The sequence below is a fragment of the Terrapene carolina genome, unplaced genomic scaffold, assembly GCF_002925995.2.
Source record: "Terrapene carolina triunguis isolate 2854851 unplaced genomic scaffold, T_m_triunguis-2.0 Scaffold96, whole genome shotgun sequence".
Classification (NCBI taxonomy): Eukaryota; Metazoa; Chordata; order Testudines; family Emydidae; genus Terrapene; species Terrapene triunguis.
Window position 1 is genome coordinate 58,131,472 of NW_020664447.1, and position 22,476 is coordinate 58,153,947.

Here is a 22,476-nt window from a genome sequence, read left to right on the forward strand (position 1 = left end):
CTGAAAGGAGGAAGCATGTAATTGTGAGATATTACTGTCTAAGAGATTTTGGACGTGGTGCTGTGACGGGTTGAATCACAGAACCCCCTTTGGGAGTTGCTATCTGATGTGCCAAGACTACTTTTGCCCCTGCTTTCCCTGCCAGCTTTGGACCCCTGTCTTGCTGAACCAGACACGCCCGTTTGCTCCAACACAGACCCAGGGTCTGAATTACTTGCCCCAAAGCTGCAGACTTAACTGAAAGCAGCTTACAGAAGTGTTCTTGTCTTTAACATTCAGATGCCCAACTCCCAATGGAGTCTAAAACCCAAATAAATCCGTTTTACCCTGTATAAAGCTTATACAGGGTAAACTCCTAAATTGTTCACCCTCTGTAACGCTGATAGAGAGAGATGCACAGCTGTTTGCCTCCCCCCCCCCCTCAGCTATTAATACATACTCTGGGTTAATTAATAAGTAAAAAGTGATTTTATTAAATACAGAAAGTAGGATTTAAGTGGTTCAAAGTAGTGACTGACAGAACAAAGTGAATTACCAAGTAAAATAAAATAAAACAGGCAAATCTAAACCTAATACAGTAATACAACTGAATACAGGTAAAATCTCACCCTTAGAGATGTTTCAATAAATTGGTTTTTTTTTCTTTCTCAGACTGGACACCTTCCTAGTCTGGGCACAATCCTTTCCCTTGGTACAACTCTTGTTCCAGCTCAGGTGGTAGCTAGGGGATTCCTCATGATGGCTGCTCCTTTGTTCTGTTCCACCCACTTTTATATATCTTTTGCATAAGGTGGGAATCCTTTGTCCCTCTGGGTTCGCACCTCTCCTCACTGGAAAAGCACCAGGTTATAGATGGATTCCAGTTCAGGTGACATGATCACATGTCACTGTAAGACCCCAAACCTTTATTTCTCCCAGCCTGACTCACAGGAAATTCTTGCCTGCAAACAGAGCCATCCACAGTCAATTGTCCTGGTTGATGGGAGCCATCAAGATTCCAAACCACCATTAATTGCCCACACTTTGCATAATTACAATAGGCCCTCAGAGTCATATTTCATATTTCTAGGTTTACATACAAGAGCGGTACACTTATACAAATAGGATTATCACACTCAGTAGGTTATAAGCTTTGTAATGATACCTTACAAGAGACCTTTTGCATGAAGCATATTCCAGTTACATTAGCATATTTTCATAAAATCATATAGAGTGCAACATCACAGTGCTCTATGCAGTTTTTATCGCCATTCTTTTTTGTAGTGTGTTTTGGCACATTTAGCATGGAGTACGCTGTTGGTACGGTAAAAACAATCTTTTTTGAAAAGTTTTTTGTATTCAAATTTATATTTTGGTCACTATAGTAAAAAAAATTGCCAAATTTTAATGGACAAAGGTATTTGAAAGATTCTTAACAAAAGGTAAATTTGAAAAGTAACATCCTCATGACATTAATATTTAGAAAGCAATAAAGGATATTTTAAACTTTAAGCAAAAATAACTGAACAGCCATCTGTTAAATCTTGTATGTTTAGGCTCATTATTGATTTGACATGTAACTACTGTAATTGCTTTTCACAGTCATAACAATGATCATAAATATTTAATGTCTGCCGTAGCTAAATTAAAATACTGTAGCATAGACCTAATACTGTAGTACTGGATAAATATCAATAATATTTACTTCTAATTTTCTATGCCATTGATAATATAGAGTGTCTCTTTGGAAGAAAAATTCAACCATAATAAATTTTTTGCCCCAGAATTAACAAATTAAATACAATAAATTAGTAAACATAATAAATATATTAACCAAAAGTTTTACTGGAATTAGTGTTTGACTCGTGATTCTTCTTACAGTCATTCACAAAGTTTCTATTTTCTCAGGTAATTTTGATTTTGATTTCCACCGTCTTCTGCAAAGCAGTTGAGCCTTAGGCATTCATGTCTTATTATTACTAAAGTTCACACAGAACTAGAAAGTAAGGGTAAAAGAATTACGTTGAATGAATGAGATCAGTTGTTTTATTCATGTTACAGTCTCATTGGAAAGGTTCTAAGTTGTTACTGGTCAAGTGTTCTTTCCAAGTAATCTTCAGAAGGTGGTGAGCTGATTTTGTATCCTAAAAGGGGATTACAGTGCACAGTGCAAACTGGTGTTGGGTAGAAGAGGAAGGCTTCCACTCTGCCTGTCCTGAAGCAATTTGGATATCTCTGGCATCATGCTATCAAGCCTGGTTTGGGGAGCTCTGGTCAGGAAGTGAAAATCTTTATCCTTTTGTAGGTTGCTTCCTTTACCTTCTGTACTCCTCTGAGCCCAACTATTCTTTCTCAGTCTAAAAGCACTGGTTATAACCCCACTTCTGAAAGTCCCAATGACAACTAGAACATGTTAGGACTTTGCATGGGGATAGGAACCTTAATTTAAACCAGTCAGCAAAACCAGCCTAATAAATCTCTTGATGAAACTAATGGCATCTAGCAGCCTCTTCTTAGAAGAAACTCCAGATCTTTATTCTTCACTTGTAACCAATACTCGGGCCATTGTGCTTTCCATGCTGGGGCCAAATTCTTACTTAGACAGCTGCTGTGTGTCTCATTACACTTTCTCTTTTATGTGCTGCATACTGTCCTCCATGGTATACAGACGCTTCTGAACCGTTGTGAGACATTTATTCATTTTGTTTGTTTTGGCAGATGGATCCACCCCATTGCTTTCAAGAGATGTCATAACATTCAGTAAGCTTTCTGTTTTGCTTAAAATTTCCTCAGATCTCCCTCTACTTAGGGTGTCTTTCCCTGTAAATGTGAATGATGGAATTGCCTGGAGACTTTGAATTGGGTGTGGGTGATGGGGTTACACATATAGCAGGCTGCACTTCAGAGAAATTCTCTCTGCTGCTTTTTAGTGTAGACCTGGCTTGACATGAATAACTGGACATGGGTGAGGCATCATTTTTTGGGATTAGGGAGGTAAACGAATCAGCAGGCTGGAAACAGAATATCTGTACTAGCTAAGATAAAGGGGAACACCCAGGGAACTATTTACAATGAACAAGATAGCAATGGATAAGTCAGAAATGTAAAGATAAGGCAAAGAGTAAATTGTACATGGCCAGTGTGTGGACAGAGCATGCTGTACAGGGATTGGTTCCTATAGATTAACCAAGCCAATCCCAATGATGCAAGTATAGTATATGCAATGTAATGCGTAAATGTATATGGAGGAAGAAGATTGCTGTGTAACATTGGATGTGTCGTACGCCCTATGCTCACCCCCTACGCTCAGTGGCACTGGAACATTTTTAATAGTGGGGACCGGGAGCAGGGCTGTGTCTCTGGGAGAGGGAACCTGGATAGAAGTACAGGGGCCAAGGCTGGGGCCACAGCTGGAGGCGGGCAGCAGTGGGACCCCACATAAAACCTGGGTGTACTGCTGCACCCCCCGCACCTGTACTTCCCATGCCTATGCTTGAGTCTGACCAACTCAGCATAGCTTTGCTGTGTCCGAATAAAGGAACCTGAGTGATGAGGCTGAAGTTGAACTGAGTTCTTGGGGAAACAAGTGAAGAGGTCTTGAGGGAACCACAGTGTTTAGTTTTAGTCCTTTCTGCCTCTCAGTTAGTGGTCTGAAAGCTTTTAGGTGGCTTTTCTGAAATAACAGCAAATTTCCATTCAGAGCTGATGCTCTCAGAAGCCCCCCATCAGCTTGGGTAGCTAGTTCCATCCCCCCAGATATAATGTTAATGAAACAAGATTTTTTAAAAATGTACACACACACACACACACACACACACACACACACACACACACACACACACGTGTATAATAAATCTCATTTTGATAGCATACACTATAGTTGAAGCTGAGAAAGGTTTAGAATGTGTAGCTATCTTTTCTGTTTTATATAATTTTTTAAAATATTTTCCTCATTTGATGTAACATCACAGGATTAGTCTCTCCCTATGTCATTCATTTTGAAAAGTTTGAGCAAAATTGGCCTTTGCTTGTACTGGAAAAAAATATTTTTGGCTGCATTTGACAAAAATATCTGAAATTTACATTTTCAATTCTGTCCTTGTTCAGCTCTCAGTAAGGAAGAACTGCAGTAATGTTTTGGAGAAAAAATGATAATTTTAAAGTTTGAGGGTTTATAGTTGTGTGTTTATGCATGCAGAGCACCTTTTCTTCTGTATAATTTAAGTTCTTGGCCTTTATGTAGCATTATGTAGCATGTGTGTGTCGGGGGATAGGGGCTGTTTTCAGTGAGAACAATGAAAGCAACATGTCCTATATCTCCATTCCTCATTCCAAGGAGAAAAGAGAAACTACTCTTTGATTGTTGAAAAAGTACCTGTTGCCACGGTTAGAGCTGTTGAAACTTTCCCTTCTAATATACACCTCTACCCCAATATAACGTGACTCGATATAACATGAATTCGGATATAACGCAGTAAAGCAGTGCTCTGGGGGGGCAGGGCTGCGCACTCCGGTGGATCAAAGCAAGTTCGATATAACACGATTTCACCTATAACGCGGTAAGATTTTTTTGGCTCCCGAGGACAGCATTATATTGAGGTAGAGGTGTACCTAGTTAGTTATCTTCCTTTAGATTCCCATAGCCTGTCTAGGTTAAAGTCGCTTTTGATAGGGTTTAAAGATGTTTAGGGAACACACCTTTTCAGCGAGAAAATCAAGACCAGGCACTTAAGCAATTGACAGCTCAATTGAGAGTACAGTACTTATCATCATGGCAAACAGCTAGTTTGTGTACCATGAGGAAGCACCTGTAATCCCATGATTATAATAACCGAACAAGGAAATTAATAAACTATGGCTATTGCACAGTGATCCCTGATACTTGTTTCCTGAACTAATGTGATGGTATTTAAAAAAGGACAAGAAGCATTCTTGTCCTTTTGTGCAATAACTGCCAATTTAACATTTAGGCAATAGTCTTGTTTGCATATGGATTTCAGGAAAATCCATTGAAGCTTATTTGAAAACCAGCTCATTAGAATGACAGATTGTTTTCAGAATTTTGTTTTCTTGTCCGTCAACTTACATTAGTTGCATTCAATGAAACAAGGTTACAGTTGTACAAAAACATACCTATATCAACAGCTGAATACTCTGCATTAGCCTGAGAATCAGATTCCTCATGACTAGAAATAGGTGGAAAAAAGGATGGATTACGCTGGATGTTTGCTTCTACAGCACTGAAATGTCTGTAGAGAAAAGGCTAGTCTGGAAATGTGTTGCTCTAGCCAACCATTTTAAACTGTGGTTTTCCTTTTCCAGCAGCTTCCCCAGTTTACAAGGCTGGAACTCAGGTGTACCAGACTGTGTCCTCTGCCTCCATTCAGTTGTATATATACCTGTGAACAATGCTGGTGTGGCTTGCTTAACTTTTTTTTTTGGGGGGGGGGGGGAGAGAAGAGGTAAAGCAGAACAATTAGCAGCTGTCTGTAAGGGGAGGTGCTGTGCCAAATGGTTGACAAGCTGCCTTCTGGCTGTAAGCCATCTGATTGCAGTGGAACCAGCTTCTCTGCTGAACAGGCAGCACAACATGTGGCCACCAGAAGCAATAGCTAAATATCATGTAGTCTAATGGGCTAGCATAGTAGTGAAAGCAAGGGTCTAATTTTAGCTCTAACATGGGCTCCTTTTGATTTAGCGGCTTGAACTTTCTCTTTTAACTTCCCATCCCATAAAACGGGCAAGTATTGCTGGCCCTATCTGCTAACCTCAGAAAGCTGTTGTAACGGCTTATTAGTTTATGATAGTCAGCTGCTATAACATTGCTGCGTACTGTTGTTATAATGAGAGAGACTTATGAGGGAAGACATAATACAGAGAACATCTGTGGGGATAGGGAGAACAGATTAGAGAGACCAAAGGGGAACAGACATTGTAATGTGGAGGGGCGGGGGGTGCAGAGTGGGGTGGACAACGCAGGACAGGGTGAGGACGAGAGGAAAGAAGATGCTGCTTTTCAAAGGAAGAGACACAAAAAGAGACACAAAATTGTGAAGAAAAAATGGGGCATCTGTGATTCACATATGGAAGGAGAGAAAAATGAGATAAAATAGAAGGGAAAGAGCAAGTAAAAATGTACACAATTTGTAGGGTGGTGAATTTAGATGAATTTATGCTCCTTTCTGTTCTCTGTCAGAAATCTCTGTGAATTTGAGGGAATAGGATGGAATGACTACTTCGATCAGGTCTGTTATATTAATATTGCTGGCTATTCTGGTGTGTGTAGTTAAATAATTGGAGGAAAAAGACAATCTAAAATGTACTAGTTTGTATGTACACACATCCAGTTGTTTGTACTGCAATAGCCCTTCAACCCATAGGTTATCTGAAGAATTGTCCCTTGAAACTTTTAAAAACATTAGCAGATGTGAACAGAACTCGGAACAAACAGTTGGGCTCCACTTTTTCCTGCAGCAGAGGAGACTGCTAGCAGCCTGAAGATCCTCACCTCTCTGTTATAGAAAAAGAATAATTTATGTTTAGGGGGACTCAAAACATGCTCCCTGAAGTCCTAAGGCTGGTCTTTTGTATGGTGCTTTGATCATGATGAACCAAAGTGAGTTAAGTTTTCAGGAGGTTAGAAAGTAGTTTTGTAGGTCCATTCCAAAATATTATGGCTACCTAACATCCCAACACAAGGAGTGACATTTGCAGCAGCCATAACTGAATTTCAAAATAGTTTACCGACAACTAAATGGGGGTCACTAATACGTAGCAAATAGAATTTTCACTAAGGGTATGTCTACACTGAAGCTGGGAGTGTGCTTCTTGGCTTGGGTGGACAGAAACGTGCTAGCTCTGCCCAGCTAGTGTGATAAAAGTAGCAGTATAGCCAGAGGTAGCATGAGAGGTGGATCAAGCTAGCTGTTGAATACATACCGAGGGCATCTGTGTGGGTTTGTATCAGGCGGCTAGCCTGGTCTGCTGCCTGTGCTAGCCTTGGCTATTTTTAGCAAGCTCCCAGCTGCAGTGTAGATGATGTACCCTAAGTACCTGATTCTGATACCCAGTCTCAATGTGCATTGTATTTTACTCTGCAAGTAGCCCCTTGCAATGAGACTAATGGAGTAAGGGTAGCAGAAGTGGGCTTTGAGTAGTCAGTGGATTTTTAGAGCATCAATACTGATACACATGCCAGTGTCCAGAAACACATGATTTACTCTAAGAATTAATTGGTATGTTAGGCATATTTTTATCATTATATTCTTTAAACATTTTAAACAGTGCTGTTTAATATTCCAAACTAATTACATTGGAATTGTTTCTTTGTTCACGCTGAAATTCTTTTTTTGAAGTTGCTACTATGCATTGAATGTAATAAAGAATCCCCCAGCAAATATATTGTACTTCTAGACCTCTATCCTGTGATAATGATTTTTGCTAACAGAGATCCACAAATTGTTTGGTAGAAGAAATGTTTGTGTTTCATTATCAGTAACAGTGATAAATAAAAAGCTTTGATTTTTAAATTATTGCACCTTTTTTCTCCCACGATGAACTCTTAATTAAAATGTGCAATTAGCTGAACTATTTGGGATCATTGGTAATGTTTTTTGTTTTGATATGTACAATGCACAGAAGTATGAACTATTTAAAGTTGATTGTACTATATTGGTTTCCCGTGCATGAGCTCACTAACCTATTACCATGAGTACTACTTATCAGCTTACATGTTTAGTTTATACATTATTTATTAGAATTATAGGTCTGAAATTAGAAAATTGAATGAATAATGTGACCTCCATGTAAAACAGAAGTCTCTTATTTATATATGAGATGCATTTAAAAACCCTAAAGATGGGTGAACATATTTTTGCTTAATTTCAAACCCAGTACAGTATTGTGTGTAAAAGTTTCACTCAGATTCTGGAATTATTACGTTTTGCATTCTGCCTAGAAAGGACTATGAAGAAAATAGCAGAGGGAGGGCAAAGAAAAAGCTCCACTGGGGGGATAAAAGGTAAGAGAGGAATATAATCCAGAGAAAAGATATGCAATATACGTGCCAAGTACAAGGCACCCACTTATTCTAGCATTAGTTGAAGGGAGTTTGTCTTTTTCCAGTACACAGTATAGAATTCTCTTTTGCTAGAAAAAACTTATTGCTTTTTGTCTTTTAATTGAATGTTCTTAGGTAAATTGCAAGGGTCACACACTCAAATGAGTTTTGCAACCCCTAAAAGCAGTTTGAGAGGTTGCAAAACCTAGAACTTCACTGAGTTTACCCATTCCTTATACCGACCATTTCTATATACTGTGTGAAGAGAGAACACTGGGTTACATCTTGTAACCAAGCCCAAAATGCCAGGGAATTGAGAAGAATTACATTAATAGTTATATATCATGTATGCAGATGTGAGATCCATGTGATAAATGGAAAAGTCCTGTGATAAACTGCACATGCATATGAAAAGTGTTATACCTGTGATCTCATTACCTGCCTACTAAGACCCCAGTCCCACAAAGACTTATGCATGTGCTTAACTTTCTAGGAGTGGGAGTGCTCACATTGTCTGAGATTAAGCACATGCATAAATCTTTGAAGGACTGAGGCCTAATCCATCTTCTGGGACTTCACCATTCCAGACCACTGAGTTGCTTCAAACAACAGCAATTAATTTGCAACGAAAATGTTGTCTTTCCACCAAATGTGGAATTTCCCTCCAAATTACCTAGGTCCCCAATTAATAAGATTCAAATGTGGGCCGGTGGCAGTTTTTCTAGACCTAAAAATGACATCACTTGAAAGTCAGATACTTCATGGCCTTGTGGGGCTAGAAATAGAAGCAGTAGCCCATTGAGAATGAGATATTCCCTATTTTCCCTTGGGACCCAGCACACCAGTTTTCTGATCTATTACTTGCAACAAAATGTGAGAGCACTCTTTTCTCGTCTAGTGGATACTGATGCAGTTATTTTATGTCTTGTGATACAATGTATACTTTTGTATGCATGCTATCAGTGCAAGAAAACAGACAAAAGTAATACACCTGCTGTGAAGGTGGGTGGTGTATGACCTGAGAACATCTAACAAAAGGCCTGTAGACTTGTCTCTAATGGATCAGATGCTCAAGTGGACCGAGCTCTAAACCATCGTTCCGCTTCCAGGATCTTGGGGCCAAAACAGCTTCTAGATAATTTAGAGCAGCATAAGAGCTGTGGAGTTTGACTCTGCCACAGCCTTGACATGCCCCCTGAGCCAGAAGCTCTATGCCTTTATGCCAGATTTGAATTTCCCTCCCACTAGTCTTAGCGGGAGACTGTGATCTATGCTTATATTGTTAATTGAATAAAAAGCTACATCTAATTCTATCTAGCATATACAGTGGGGGGGGGGGTTTGGTTTGGTTTGGGTTTTTTGTCCAGAGCATGGCTAAAAATACTGTGGGTCAAATTATGCTCTGTCTGTATCCCTGTAGAAATCCATATTAAATTTATTGGGCTTAATAATCAATCGTTTTGCTGTCAAAGTAGGAGGATGTATGTGGTGAGGTCCCCACAGGTCGGTTCTGGGTTTGGTACTATTCAATATTTTCATTAATGACTTGGATAATGAAAATTTGTCGGTGACATCAAGCTGGGAGGGGTTGCTAGCTCTTTGGAGGACAGGGTGAGAATTCAAAATGATTTTGATAAATTGGAGAATTCGTCTTAAATCAACACTGTGAAACTCAATAAAGCAAGTGCAAAGTACTACACTTAGGAAGGAAAAGCCAAATGCACAAACACAACATGGGGAATAACTGGTTATGAAATAGTCCTGCAGAGAAGGAACTGGGGGTTACAGTGGATAACAAATTGAATATGAGCCAACAATATGATGCAGTTGCAAAAAAGGCTAATAACTTTCCAGGGTGTATTAACAGCAGTGTTGTATGTAAGTCAGGGGAGGTAACTGTCCTGCTCTATTCAGCACTGGTGAGTTCTCCAAACTGGAGAATTGTGTCCAGTTTCCCACAGCTCCCACTGGCCAGGAACCGCGAACCGCAATCACTGGGAGCTGCGGGGGGCTGTGCCTGCAGATGGTCAATGTAAACAAAATGTCTTGCGGCCTGCCAGCAGATTACCCTGATGAGCCGCATGCCAAAGGTTGCTGACCCCTGGTCTAGGTTTACTTGATCCTGCCTCAGTGCAGGGGGCTGGACTTGTTGACCCCTGAAGACCCCTTCCAGTCCTACATTTCTGTGATTCTGTGATTCTATTCCTGAAAGGCCAGGATATGATGGCCTCTAATTGCGTGGCCTTTTTAGACCTACAAAAGGCTATTTTAGGTAATTTCTAGAGATATTACATTTTTAAAATATTTTTTCTCTCCTTTTCATTGAAAATCAATGGGACTTAGACTCCTAAATGCCAAATTCACTTTTGAAAGTGAAACTTAACACTACTAGGTCACTTGGACCTTGCAACAATAAATGGAGCAACACCGAAAATTGGGGCCTGACACCTGTAACAGGCCTACTTAATGAAAGTTTTCACTCATGGCAATAAAAATCTTCTGAAATAGCCTGTGCTTGCAAGACTTCCATTCTGATTTCCAGAACTTAACAGGTTTGGTTAAGCAATCCAAGCTGTAGACTGCTTATTCAAATCAAACCACCATATCTCTTTAGGTTCAGCCATTACCAGTCTTTGCCCTTTGCAAGGACAAAGATAGTTTTGATCATTTCTAGGCTATGATTGTGGTCCTACATCATAGGTTTGACTCTCTCCCCACATTGCCAAATGTTGAGGGCTCGTTATGATATGGTAGAAATGTACATTGAGAGCTTACTGAAGAGGAAATTGATCTTGCCATGGATCTTCCGAGCTTCATCCTGAAAGGGAAAAAAAGCTGTATAACTACATAAAAGTTACAGCTAAATTACACTCGAGGCCAAACGAAATTGCACAGGTGTGGCTGGTGGCACTATTTGGTTGTACCTGTCTAGATTTTTTTTTTTTTAATGAAGAGGGACAGAAGTAGTTAATCATCTGAAACTTCCATTCATCTTGTTTTATGGTTCCTTAAAGTATTCCAAAGAAAATAAATGAACTCTTGATTTGCTGCTGTTTGTCATGTTCATAAATGCACAATTTGTGATGTACATTGTGTATTATCTGGTTCCTTTAATCCTCCAGGCTCCAATTGGCTCACAGTAGCAATGCAGACACAGAGTGTTTCATTTGTTTTTTTAATGTTTCTTTTGATGGCTTCTGAGTGAGCAAGACCCCAATGCACAATTGCAAAAAATGTTTCTAGCTTGAAATGTTTCTCTTACTAATCGAATATAATTTTTTTTTAAGAGGCAGATGTTTCTGAGGCCTAAGCGCTATAAAAGTACTTCTCTTTCTTGAAATTCCGGTAGTTTTAAGCTGCTAGGCATTGTATAAATAATCATTTAAACACATTTGTTGAGTGTTTGCCAGGACTTTGAAGAAAACCTTTTCTTTCAGACAGTAGAAAATTTTAATTTAAAATTATAGTTTAATGGAAAAATCCTTCTAGTGATTATTGTATAGAAACTTATTTATTTTTTAACAAAAATAATTCTTCTACATGAAAAAAGATATTATCTATTTATATAAATATAAGTGCTTCCAAACATCTGCAGTTCAATGTACATAATTCACATTGACACCAAAGGTTGGTTTGTGTTTTGACTGGAAGAGTTTTGTATTATTTTTGTCTGCAAAGGAAAGAGTTGTGTAGCATCCAAGTGGCAAGATGTTTGCCTCTCAAGCAATCATGATGAATTTGGGACAAGGAGCAGACTGTTCAAAAAAGAAAAAAAACTGTCAAAAACTAAGAATGCTTGCATTCCATTAGGACTCTTTGAGTTGGGTGCTATTTTCATGTGAAGATCTTTAAAAAGAAAATAAAGAAAAGGATAATAGAATAATAAAACAAGAGTAAAATCAGCTAAACTGTTTGTCTGCTTCATATTATTGTATTCACTCATGTCTATAGATGACTGAGAAAAAAAATCACACGTAAAAAATAGCCATAATTAAAAATAAAAAATTCTAGTGCTCCATGTACAGATTGTATGTGAGTTGCTTATGCCACTGATGAAGTGATTGCTATTGTAAATGTACCTAGTATTTATCACTTGCAGAAATACTACTCTGGCCAGTAGGAACATGATATTCAAAGGTCTGTTTAATTTCTCTTGTATATTTCTATTGAAATACATCAAAATTTATTTTTCATTAAATTTCTTTTCACTCAGCAAAACAGTAACATTCTCTTGACTCTGCATAAGGGGATAAATGCATTTCTGTCAAAATGTTGTACATACGATTGTTAAAATGAACACCTAAGTTGACCATAACTGAAAGACAGAGAGGGAAATATTTCTCTCCCCTTACATGTATTTACTTTGTGTATTGGCTGCAACCTGGTTCTTGTCAATTTCACTACTTCACTTGTATTTCAGCAAGGTATTTAAGAACAGGCCTAACATAAAGCACTGGCGTAATCCCGTTGAGTTTCATGGAACTACTTGCATGCTTAAAGTTGGGTACATGCTTAAATACCTTGCTGGACTGGACCGTAGTGATTTTGACCTAGATGCTGCATCAGAATGTATCCTGTACCTATATGGAGCTTCAATGAGGTCAGTGCAAGATTGGGAATTTAGAGTCTCACTTGTTGGGGGGAAAAAAGATCCACAGGGCTTTTTTTTTTTTTTTAAGCAATTGTTTTATATGTCAGGACATACAACTAAGTGTATTCTATCAAACTGGATTTTTTTAAGTTATCAAATTTAAATAAATTCATGTAGATAATTATCCCTGTAGGTGCATTAGTATAATTCAGTAAAATGGCTTGGGTTAGTGACTCACTTTTTATCTTTAAGGTTAATAAATACTGTTTTTATCAAATACATCAAGAGAACCACTATTCAAATATAGGGTCTACATCGAGATGGGACTGCTAATGCAGAACTAGTCCCAGAATTATCAACAGTGCCGGTTCAGACAAGGACTGCAGGATCTGCTCCATGAATATGATATATTTTCATAGAAGAGCTAAATAAAATTGTTTTGTTTTTAGATTAGATTCATAATGCAATTGGTATTTCTGCTGAATTCTAGATCTCAATAAAGAACTCTGGGCCAAGTTCTGCCCTGGTTTACACCTGGTGCAATTTATTCAAACAAATGATGTAAACAGGTGTCAAATTTTAACCTCAAACCTGTGGTGAAAAGTAGAAATTTACTCATAATTTGTGTAGCATGTGAAAGGTACAATGCATTTTCTTCTTTTGGAGCATCTTGCCATAACTGTTCTTTTCATTTTAATAAAAGCCCCACTCTGTACAAAGGTGTTGTGCAGCAATATAAAAAACATAAACAAAAGTTAGCAGGCTCAAATAGCCCTAAAAATTATATTTCCGCTCACACTACAAATACAGTTTTCTTGCCACAACCCCCTCCTACTCTGCTCAGCCTGCCATATTGTTGGGTTGCTGCTCCAGTCAATAAAACCTGGGTCGTCTCTGGGTTGCGCTTAGCTAATCTTAGTTGTCATTCAACCCCTGCATTCAGATAAGAAATTAGTAATTTGGTCAACTGCTGCATCTGGTTTGATGAAATAGAGACACAGGTCCTCATCCAGCAAAGCACTTGGACACATGCTTATTTTTAAGCATATGACTAATCCCATTAAAGTCAATGGGACTACTCATACTTCAATGTTTTGCTGAATCAAAGCTATAGAGCTGTGTGTACATTGCACAGGAGGGTGACAGTATGGCTCTTAATCCTGTATTAGCATTGCCTTGTTTCCTCCACACTTAAAACAACTAGTGACTTTAGCTGTTTCTCCAATTACTTTCACATTTCTGTTCTTCCCTTTGTCTGTAACCTTGTTAGTCTTGTCTTCACTAGAAAATAAAGTTATGTTATAACCAACTTTGAAGACTCATACAGTAATGTGATAGAAGAAACTTAGTAGTCAGTGTAGACAAAAGAAAGTGGTGTGTAACAACATGTTAGCTAGTTGTAGATAAACCCTGGGAAAGAGAATGCTGGGGGCTTACCTCTGATCAGCTGATACAATGTGTTAAGCATGACTTGTCTGTACTGACTATAAAGTCTGTACTGACTATCATGTTAATACAACCTCATTTTCCAGTGAAGACAAACATGATGAGATGGTTCCTTTGAATGCCTCTCCTCTAACTCACCTCTGAACCTACTCCAATCCATTTCCACCCCCTCCATGCCACTGGAACTGTCATTACCGTGGCTCTAATAATTTCTTCCTAATATCTAGGACTCTACTCCATGCTTATCCTCCTTAACATTCTGATGCTGTCAGGCTTTCCTTCCTGAGCACTTGACACTGTCCTTACCTGGTTTTCTTCCTATCCCTGACTGTTCCCTCAATGTCCACCTTGAGCAGTTCCTCCTCTGTCCTGTTCCCCACCTCTGTAGGGGTCTTCCAGGCTCTGTTCTTAGCTTTCTCATGTTTTCCCTCTGTTTTTTGTCACTGTGTCCTCATTGGTTTGTGTGGCTCCAATTACCTCCTCTGTGATGACTCTCAAATCTACCTTTCCTCATTAGACCTATCTCACTCTGCTGAATCTCACAGCAGATGCTGTCAGGTGCACAGAAAGAGCAATTGATCTGTGATGGGCCTTTAGCACCTGCATAAGTGCTGGAACAAGAGGTGCTGTGGGTGCTACTGCACAGCACCCCCTTTCTTGAAGTGGTTTTTATTATAGACAGGGTTTACAGTTTGATTCAATGGCTCTTAGCCCCCCACTATACAAATTGTTCCAGTGCCCCAGGCACCTGCGTGGGTTTCAAGTAAGCGGAGGAAGAATAAGTTTTTTAAAACATACTTCTGTCTATTCCGTTCTCCCCACTTTGAATCTGTCCCCTTGGGAGGTGGGGTCTCAACGTCTTTTCTTCTGTCTTTGTGCATCTCAGCTCCCCACATTTCCTCCCCTCCCCCTCTGAGCTGTCTCACTCTCAGGCACATACCAGTTTCTTTCTCATACTTGCTCACATTTACTGTTCTCTCTCACACACAGTTGACTTCCTTACTCTTCCTTTATCCCTGTGATGCTGCATACCACCACAAGGAAGATCCTCAAACCCTCCAGGTGTGGGATGGGATACAGCCTCCAGAGGATGGAGACACATGCACACCCCCACCCAACCCCCTCACTCCAGATTTCATCCCCCTCCTGAGTGAGGGACTAATCTAGAATGACCGCTCTTCCCCAAGCTCCAAGTCTGGGGGTGGGCACACAGCAGGAGTATTTTCACCTGCCTCAGGCCTGATAGAGGGAAAGACCTAGGAGTTTCTTTTCCCTTCAAGGCATAGTGGTGAAAAGCTCTTTGGAGGATCCTTTTGCAGTGCCCTGCTCTCAGGCCTAGCAGGAGGGAAGAAGACTGGCTGAGCTGGGTGGGAGTGCTTCAGCCCTTTTGTTAGCAAATGCTAATTATGTTGCCCATCATATCTGTCCCTTTCTCACTACCTCTCTGAAATTCATGGGTGTAAAACTAAAGCCCTCTATACATACGTAATTCAGTAGGAGGAATATAAAAATCAAGTCCAAAGTGATTACATTTTGAATGATTGTGTGGTGATCACCATTAAAGTGTCACCATATGCCAACATTTACCATGCAGTGGTTCTCTAGACACTGCAGTTGTTTCCTATTTTAATTATAGAAGAAAACTAGTACAACGGTGAGTGGCAAGTGTTGGGAAATGTTGATGTTTTACTGGCAACTGCTGTACAAAATGGAAAGACTTATTGCTAAGGGAGCAGAGCTAGGGGGTGAGTTTAAAGAGGAGCACTGTTTGGGTTAGAGGCTGTTGGTGACATGGGCAAAGCCGACTTAAGCTTGGTAATTTTAGAGCTAATGTGTACATCCAGATGTTATAATAATTTGTGCTTTAGGAAAATTTCTCCTGTTTTCTATCAAATCCTTTCACCCTTTTTTGACATTACACACCGGAGCTCTGCATAGGCGATGCATATCTTGACTACACAGCTTTTCTTGATGGTAAAATCCATTGACATGAGTGAGCTGATCTGCAATGGGTTACTTGTGTGAATCTCCATGAAACGACACATTCCTTCACCAAGGCTCTAATGACCCCTTCCTAGCTACGTCTCCAGGACTCTACTCCATGTTTATCCCCCCCTTGACCTGCAATGACACTGTGCATATGTGCCATGATTGTGTCCAAAGTATGTAAGATATTCAATCTAGGAAAGAAACAGATTGCTAAATGATTATTGCCTTTTACATAATATAATGCTTAATTCAGGATTTCCTCTACATGAGCAGTTTTCTTTCAAATAAGAATCTGTAGATAGTCCAAAATCTACTTAAGTTGATATATCATTTTAAAATAGTTTCACTCATCTCTGATATTGCTAGGATATAGCTTGAATGTTTCACAAATAAATATCTTCACACATTTGATATAGCAGGGTTTAGAAATTCGCATTTATAATACTAAAAATAAAAGACTTCCTCCTTTAGGCCTTAAAAGCAAACATCTGATGCTTCCTTGTCAGTATTAAACTGGGCCATGTCTTCTCTCCGCCCTACTCCAAAAAGATTTTTATACATGTTTTTAGAAGGAAGTCCAGTTTCATCCTTGCAGCTGTTGGCATCTTTCAGCAAAGTGGGGAACCAATAAAAACACATGTTCTTTTAAAGAACATCTATTTTTATTGGACCCTGCTAACAATCAACAACACAGAAGTCAAAAAATGTTGGCTGAAATGAGTAGAAGCCCCATATTGTCTAAAACTGTTCTTAATATTCCTTCCGAACAGCAAAAATATTGTCTGCACAGAAATTCCAGATACTCTTGCCCTTGTGAGAAAGGTGTGTACTTTTAGTACAGTATTGTTAATGCTAAAAATATTCTAACTGTACATTTTTGTGAAGTTATTGTATATAGCATAAAAATACCATTAACATATAAATAAAAAATTGTCACCATAACAACAGTTCTTCATAGACAAGGCATAGCTAGGTGCTATTTCCTGGACTGGTGAAAATAAATTTGATTTGCGATGTACCTGCGACAGGTTTGGTTAATGAATTATTTTAAATGAATTAGGGGACTTGTGCCTTCTACTTGGGTGACACTATCATAGACTTAATTAATTATACACTTTTTCTCCTGTGATAAGTAAATTAAGTCACTAACTTGGTTTGGTTTTTATTTTATTTTTTTTGTGATGCCCCTAAAATGGATTCTAGCAACACTAGTCCTGATTTTCTATTGTCAATGTTTTTAGTGAAAATGAGATCATTTTATTCACTTAAGATGGGAAAGTGCACATCTAGCATATTTAAATCAACTTAGACACTGTTGAGGGTGACATACCTTTAATTCTACCAGCTGCTTTGATGTATGGGCATGCATGCTTTGTGCTGCTTCTCTTTGACTTGCCTGCTTGCCCTGTGAGTAGCTAGGATAGTGCAAGAATCTTGCTGTTTCTGTTTGTCAATATCCTGTCTTCACAAGAGTGGAACAAATAGAGTAGAATAATATTATGAAGTGCACACAGAGGCCTGCAGTTGTGCAAAACATCAGGCACATGAGGTTTGTTATTGAATTATCCAATAACTAGTTTTAATATTATCTGTGTACCAGTGTTATTTTTGGAGCCAGGAGGGCAGTGTGAATAAAAATGCATGATATTTTTCAGGTGGATTAAATTTTTGACCCATTTCCTTATGTTACCCCAGTCTGTTTTAAGAGTCATTGGTGCAATTAGTATAACGTTAAGAGATTTCAATACAAAAGATTTTTTTTTTAAAGGAAGGCATTTTTGAAAGGTTGAAATGGCAATTTTGCTGATGTTAAGTTGAAACCGAAAACTCATGATTTGTGATAATGAATTAACTAACTGATTTGAAAACTCTGGTGTTATGAGTCTGCATGCCAGAGAAACTGTACCCACATATACATGGATTTAATTAGAACTGATTCAGAGTAGTTGGAGTTATTTTCATACCACCTTACTTCTCGCAAATTTGTTCTGAAAAGGCATTTTAGGGGCATGATTTATGATTGCTGTTTTCTGTAAAAATGAGCATTACAATTATATTCAGTACTTGAACCATTGCTTTATACAAATAAACACAGACATACACAAATCAAATGTATTAATATATCATCTTAGCCTTAGGCTTTAACAAGGAAAAAAAATCCACAACCACCATCCATCATGGTGCACTTTAACAGATTTGTTTTGTCTTTTCTCTTTTTCTCCTTTGTTATTCACTATAAAAATGAAATAGCTGCGATACAGTTAGCACACGTGCTCACTGCCACCAGTTTGAGAGAATCTACTAGTTCCAGAAATATTCCCTCTTTTTCAAAAGGAGAAATTCACTAGAGCTGGTAACTTTTCTGAGCTCAGGTTTCATATGCAAATACATAAAATAGAGACCCAGATACTTCATTTGGGTGCTCAGATCAGCCCTTATTTGCCCATTTTGAGCAACAGCCATTATTTGGATACCCATGCAAGCCTTGGGATTTGGCATCCAGTTTAGGTGCCAGTGTTTGGTAATGGGGCCCAGAGTCCATTATTTGTGGTTAAGAGTTTAAAGAAGGAAATAAAACACTGTTATCTAAACTTGTGTTGGAAAATGCATTTTTGGATATAGCTTTAAAATTTTATTTGGGACTGTAGATAGACTCACTAGCCTGTAGTCTTCTGGTTCAGAACCATTTACCCGTTTTAAACATTGGGGCTAACGTGAGCCATCCTTCCTTGCTCGCTAGTCCTGCATCATGACAGATTATAAATTTGATAGGAAATTTGATTCCTTACATAGCTTATGACCCTGGATTATTTTGGAAGCTATCTGTCCATAGTAATATTATTTGAGTTTATATTTTTAGTTTTGAGATCACAGTGCTAGTGGCCATTACATCTTTGATCTTCTCCCTTCCCTCTATGCCTACTCTGAGTATTCAGCAGAACATGTTCCTCATCTTTGAATATTCAGATGCTGTGCCGTCAAGCTCCTCCAGGCTTTGGTTTTCAATGGTGCTATCCTAACTACTTCCTTCTGCTTCCCAGTAATATGGTGTATGCTAAATCGATTTTGTTTTTGCTAATGTTTTCAGCTAATACGTTCTCTTCTCTCATTTTTGCTTTAGCAATTCCTCTGACATGCTCATAGTAAGACATTGAATCTTCATCTCTAGTTCCCCTTTCCCTGTTTTTATAAGAGTTTTTTCTGCTAATTGTTAATTACTATGGTAAGCCAGGCTAGTTGGGTTTTGGCCCTCATTGCTATCTTGAAAACTAGTTAAATCTGCTTTGGGTGCCAATTTGAATACCCTAAATACCTGGGCCTTTAAAATACTTATTCAAGTTAACTCCTTTAAGTGTTTGTATGTACACACTCAGAATAGGAAAAACTAAAATTTTCTATCCCGTTCTTGATTATTTTAAAAAGTTGACTATTAAAAAACAAACATTTTTTTAAAAAACTAGTTGTCGTCCAAGATCTGATATACATTTGGGAATGAATGCACTCTCTGTGTTTTATTAATATGTACTGTATAAATCTATACATATATTTCCTTATTAAAAAGTGAGGGTTTTTGTAAAGGTACATACTTACTTTTCTCATATTCAATTATATTTAAATATATAATGGGGCAAATTCTGCTCTGTTACACTGGGGCAGCTGAGACCAGAATTTGGCTCAGTGTCGTATTAATTTGTAAAATATATTTAAATATTATTTGGCAGAGTTTCTTGCTATACTATACTTGATATGAGTTTTTCCTTCAAACAATTGGATCTGAACAAGACAATGAATAAAAGATTGATTTACGTGTTTGTGTAGTGTATAGATCTAATGATTTCATCTCTTTGATTACAACTTGCTTTTGTTGGAAGCTTTTTCCGCTGCAAAAATGGTGATGGTGTTATTTACATTAATTCATTTGGCTTCTTGGGGAAAAAAATATGCCCCATCTCCTTTACTTAATGGAATTCTTTCCTCGTTGCAGTGCAAACGGCTGGTGCAGGAGCTTCATCATCTGAAAGAGCAGAACCAGACTTCAGCAAACAACACGAGACATCTGACTGCTGAAAACAATCAAGAACGTGCTCTGAAGGTAAATCTCCGTTCCTTCTTGCAGGCAAATTAAGGTTGTAAGCCCATGGTGCCAGCTTTCCGTGCTGCATATATCAGTTGTGTACATTTCGGCAGAAGTGAGCTGTGGTGTTTGCCAACAACCCCTTCTTTAAACACAGATACAGCACCCTTCTGTTATGGTATTATTTTATTTTGTGTGTTGTGTGAAAACAACAAGAAAGAAATAATATATTCTCCAAATCAGAGGGCTGTGTTGTGGTAAATAGCACTAGATTTGGTTTTCGTTCTGTCCTTGCAATATTACATTTTTATAATGTGTAGAAAACTGATGCTGTTTGTCTCAATTGCACAAAACTAACATTTTAAAGCATGGCTGTTTGATCTGCTCTCAGCAGCATGTGCTATATTAATAACATTATTGACCTATACTACTAGTGACCACATAGTTGAGACTACTATTTGCAAAATGGTAGTTTATTTCAGTTGGAATTGGGTGGAAGAATAATAAGCCTTGTCAATAAGGATAAAAATTAAGGGAGTAGGAGGAGGGGGACAGAGCAAAGACAATGAAGAGATTTGATAGGGTTTTTCTATTTTGATTTGAGAAAGTGGCATTGTGATGTTGTTGAAAGTGGTAGCTACCTAACTGCAGGCACCATTACTTGCCAGCATAAGAGAAATTGCCCGGTGAAGGTGCAAAAACTTGTGTGTTCAACCAATAAAATGTTCAGAAATCTATTTCCTGTTTATGTGCGAAGGAATGAAAATAAATCTTCAGTAGAAGCCAGTATTCCTCTATCTCTTTAATCTTGTCACTTTAAAATTGTGTTTTATTTAGGCAGGAGGAAATGAACATATCTCATTTATAGTCAAATGTTGCCCAGCCTCTTTTGTTACTCTTGAGAGAATTGTCATTCTTGTTTGGTAGATTTGGTCAGTGCAAGACAATTCAAGACAACTCCTCTTAGTCAGATGGGTTTCTCTCTTTTACCCTGGGTCACTTTCAGGATACAGTGACATGTGCAACCTTCATGCTGCAACAAAGAAATTAAAAGTTGGCCTTTCTGTTGACAATAAAGCTGATCCACGGTTGGTTACTATGGAATGCGCAAAAGGCACTTGAGTGTGAAGAAATTTGAGACAAGTTCTCAAGTAGATCATGGTGACTATCAGCTGACTTATATACCTCTTGTTTAGTTATTCCTTCACTAATTACAAAAAGAAGGTACAGCACTTTATCACTGTGGATGTAGAGGGCTGAATTTTCAGAGCAGACTCCACTTAGTTTCTAAAATTATGGACTTAATTTTGCATACATATATATTTGTACATGCAGATCTGAACATTTGCACGTAAGAATGAGAATAGAGGTTGCATACGCAAATCCAACTTTTTGCTTGAGCAGAAACTTGGCCATATAAAACCGCATGCACATAAATTTAGTAGCCGAAAATTGCTGTGCAATTTTTGAGGCCATTTTTGGAAACAGCTTTTTATTGAATAAACTAGAAAAGACTCTCTGCCACATAAATATCAAGTGTTGCATGAGTTTAAGGTTGCCAGTGAAATGTTTGCTGAATATTGCAAAATGAAGTCTATGCTATCAAAAGTAGTACAGCCTTCTTCAAGATAACTGATGGACATCAGAGAGAGAAACTATAGACCCTGGAATCATTTATGATCACAGTAATGCAGGTGCCTTGAATCTGGAGTCACCAAAAGCTAGTGTTTGGCAGATATTCTGTTGATTGCAAATATTAAATGTTTAAAAGATTTTAAGTAATTTCCCATAATTGTTCTAAGTTAGTTATTTAGTGTCATTGAATAGTTGCTCACATGGGTGCTGGAACTAGGAGTGCTGGAGATGCTGCCTCACCCCCTGGTTTGAAGTGAATTCCATTATGTGCATAGTTTATAGTTTTGTTCAATGGCTCTTAGAACCCTCACTAGAAAAACTGTTCCAGCACCCCTTGTTGCTGGAGAGATTCTTTCCATCAGAAAACAATAATGTTTTATTGAAATTACAATTTTTCCTTTTAATATTATCTGAAATAATGCTTACTGTATAATTTTATTTTCAGAGCCATAAGTATGACCTAATAGTTCAAATTGAAACTAGATTTTATTTTTAATCCTGCTATTACCGTCCCTGTATCCAGTCCTCAAAGAATCTAAATTCTGCCTGGCCTTTCTCGGGCATATTTCATTTTGCAAAGTTAGAGGTTAATTGGTCAAGTTGTTTTGGAGATATGAAATGTGGAAGGCTTTTCACTTTTGGAAAAGCTGCATTTAGGGTTTTTTAATATTATACCTCCAGGAATCTAGTGAGTCCCAGATT

General features: G+C 38.3%; 1 protein-coding gene across 3 annotated transcripts in view; it reads left to right on the plus strand.

Annotated features, from left to right (window-relative positions):
- MIPOL1 (mirror-image polydactyly 1) overlaps positions 1-22,476 on the plus strand; it is a 292,979-nt gene that overhangs the window by 138,510 nt on the left and 131,993 nt on the right. For all 3 annotated transcript variants that reach the window (XM_024195976.3, XM_024195975.3, XM_024195977.3), the window contains one exon: positions 20,050-20,157. In XM_024195976.3, the coding sequence (XP_024051744.2) occupies positions 20,050-20,157 (108 nt within the window). The remainder of the gene's footprint in view (positions 1-20,049; positions 20,158-22,476) is intronic.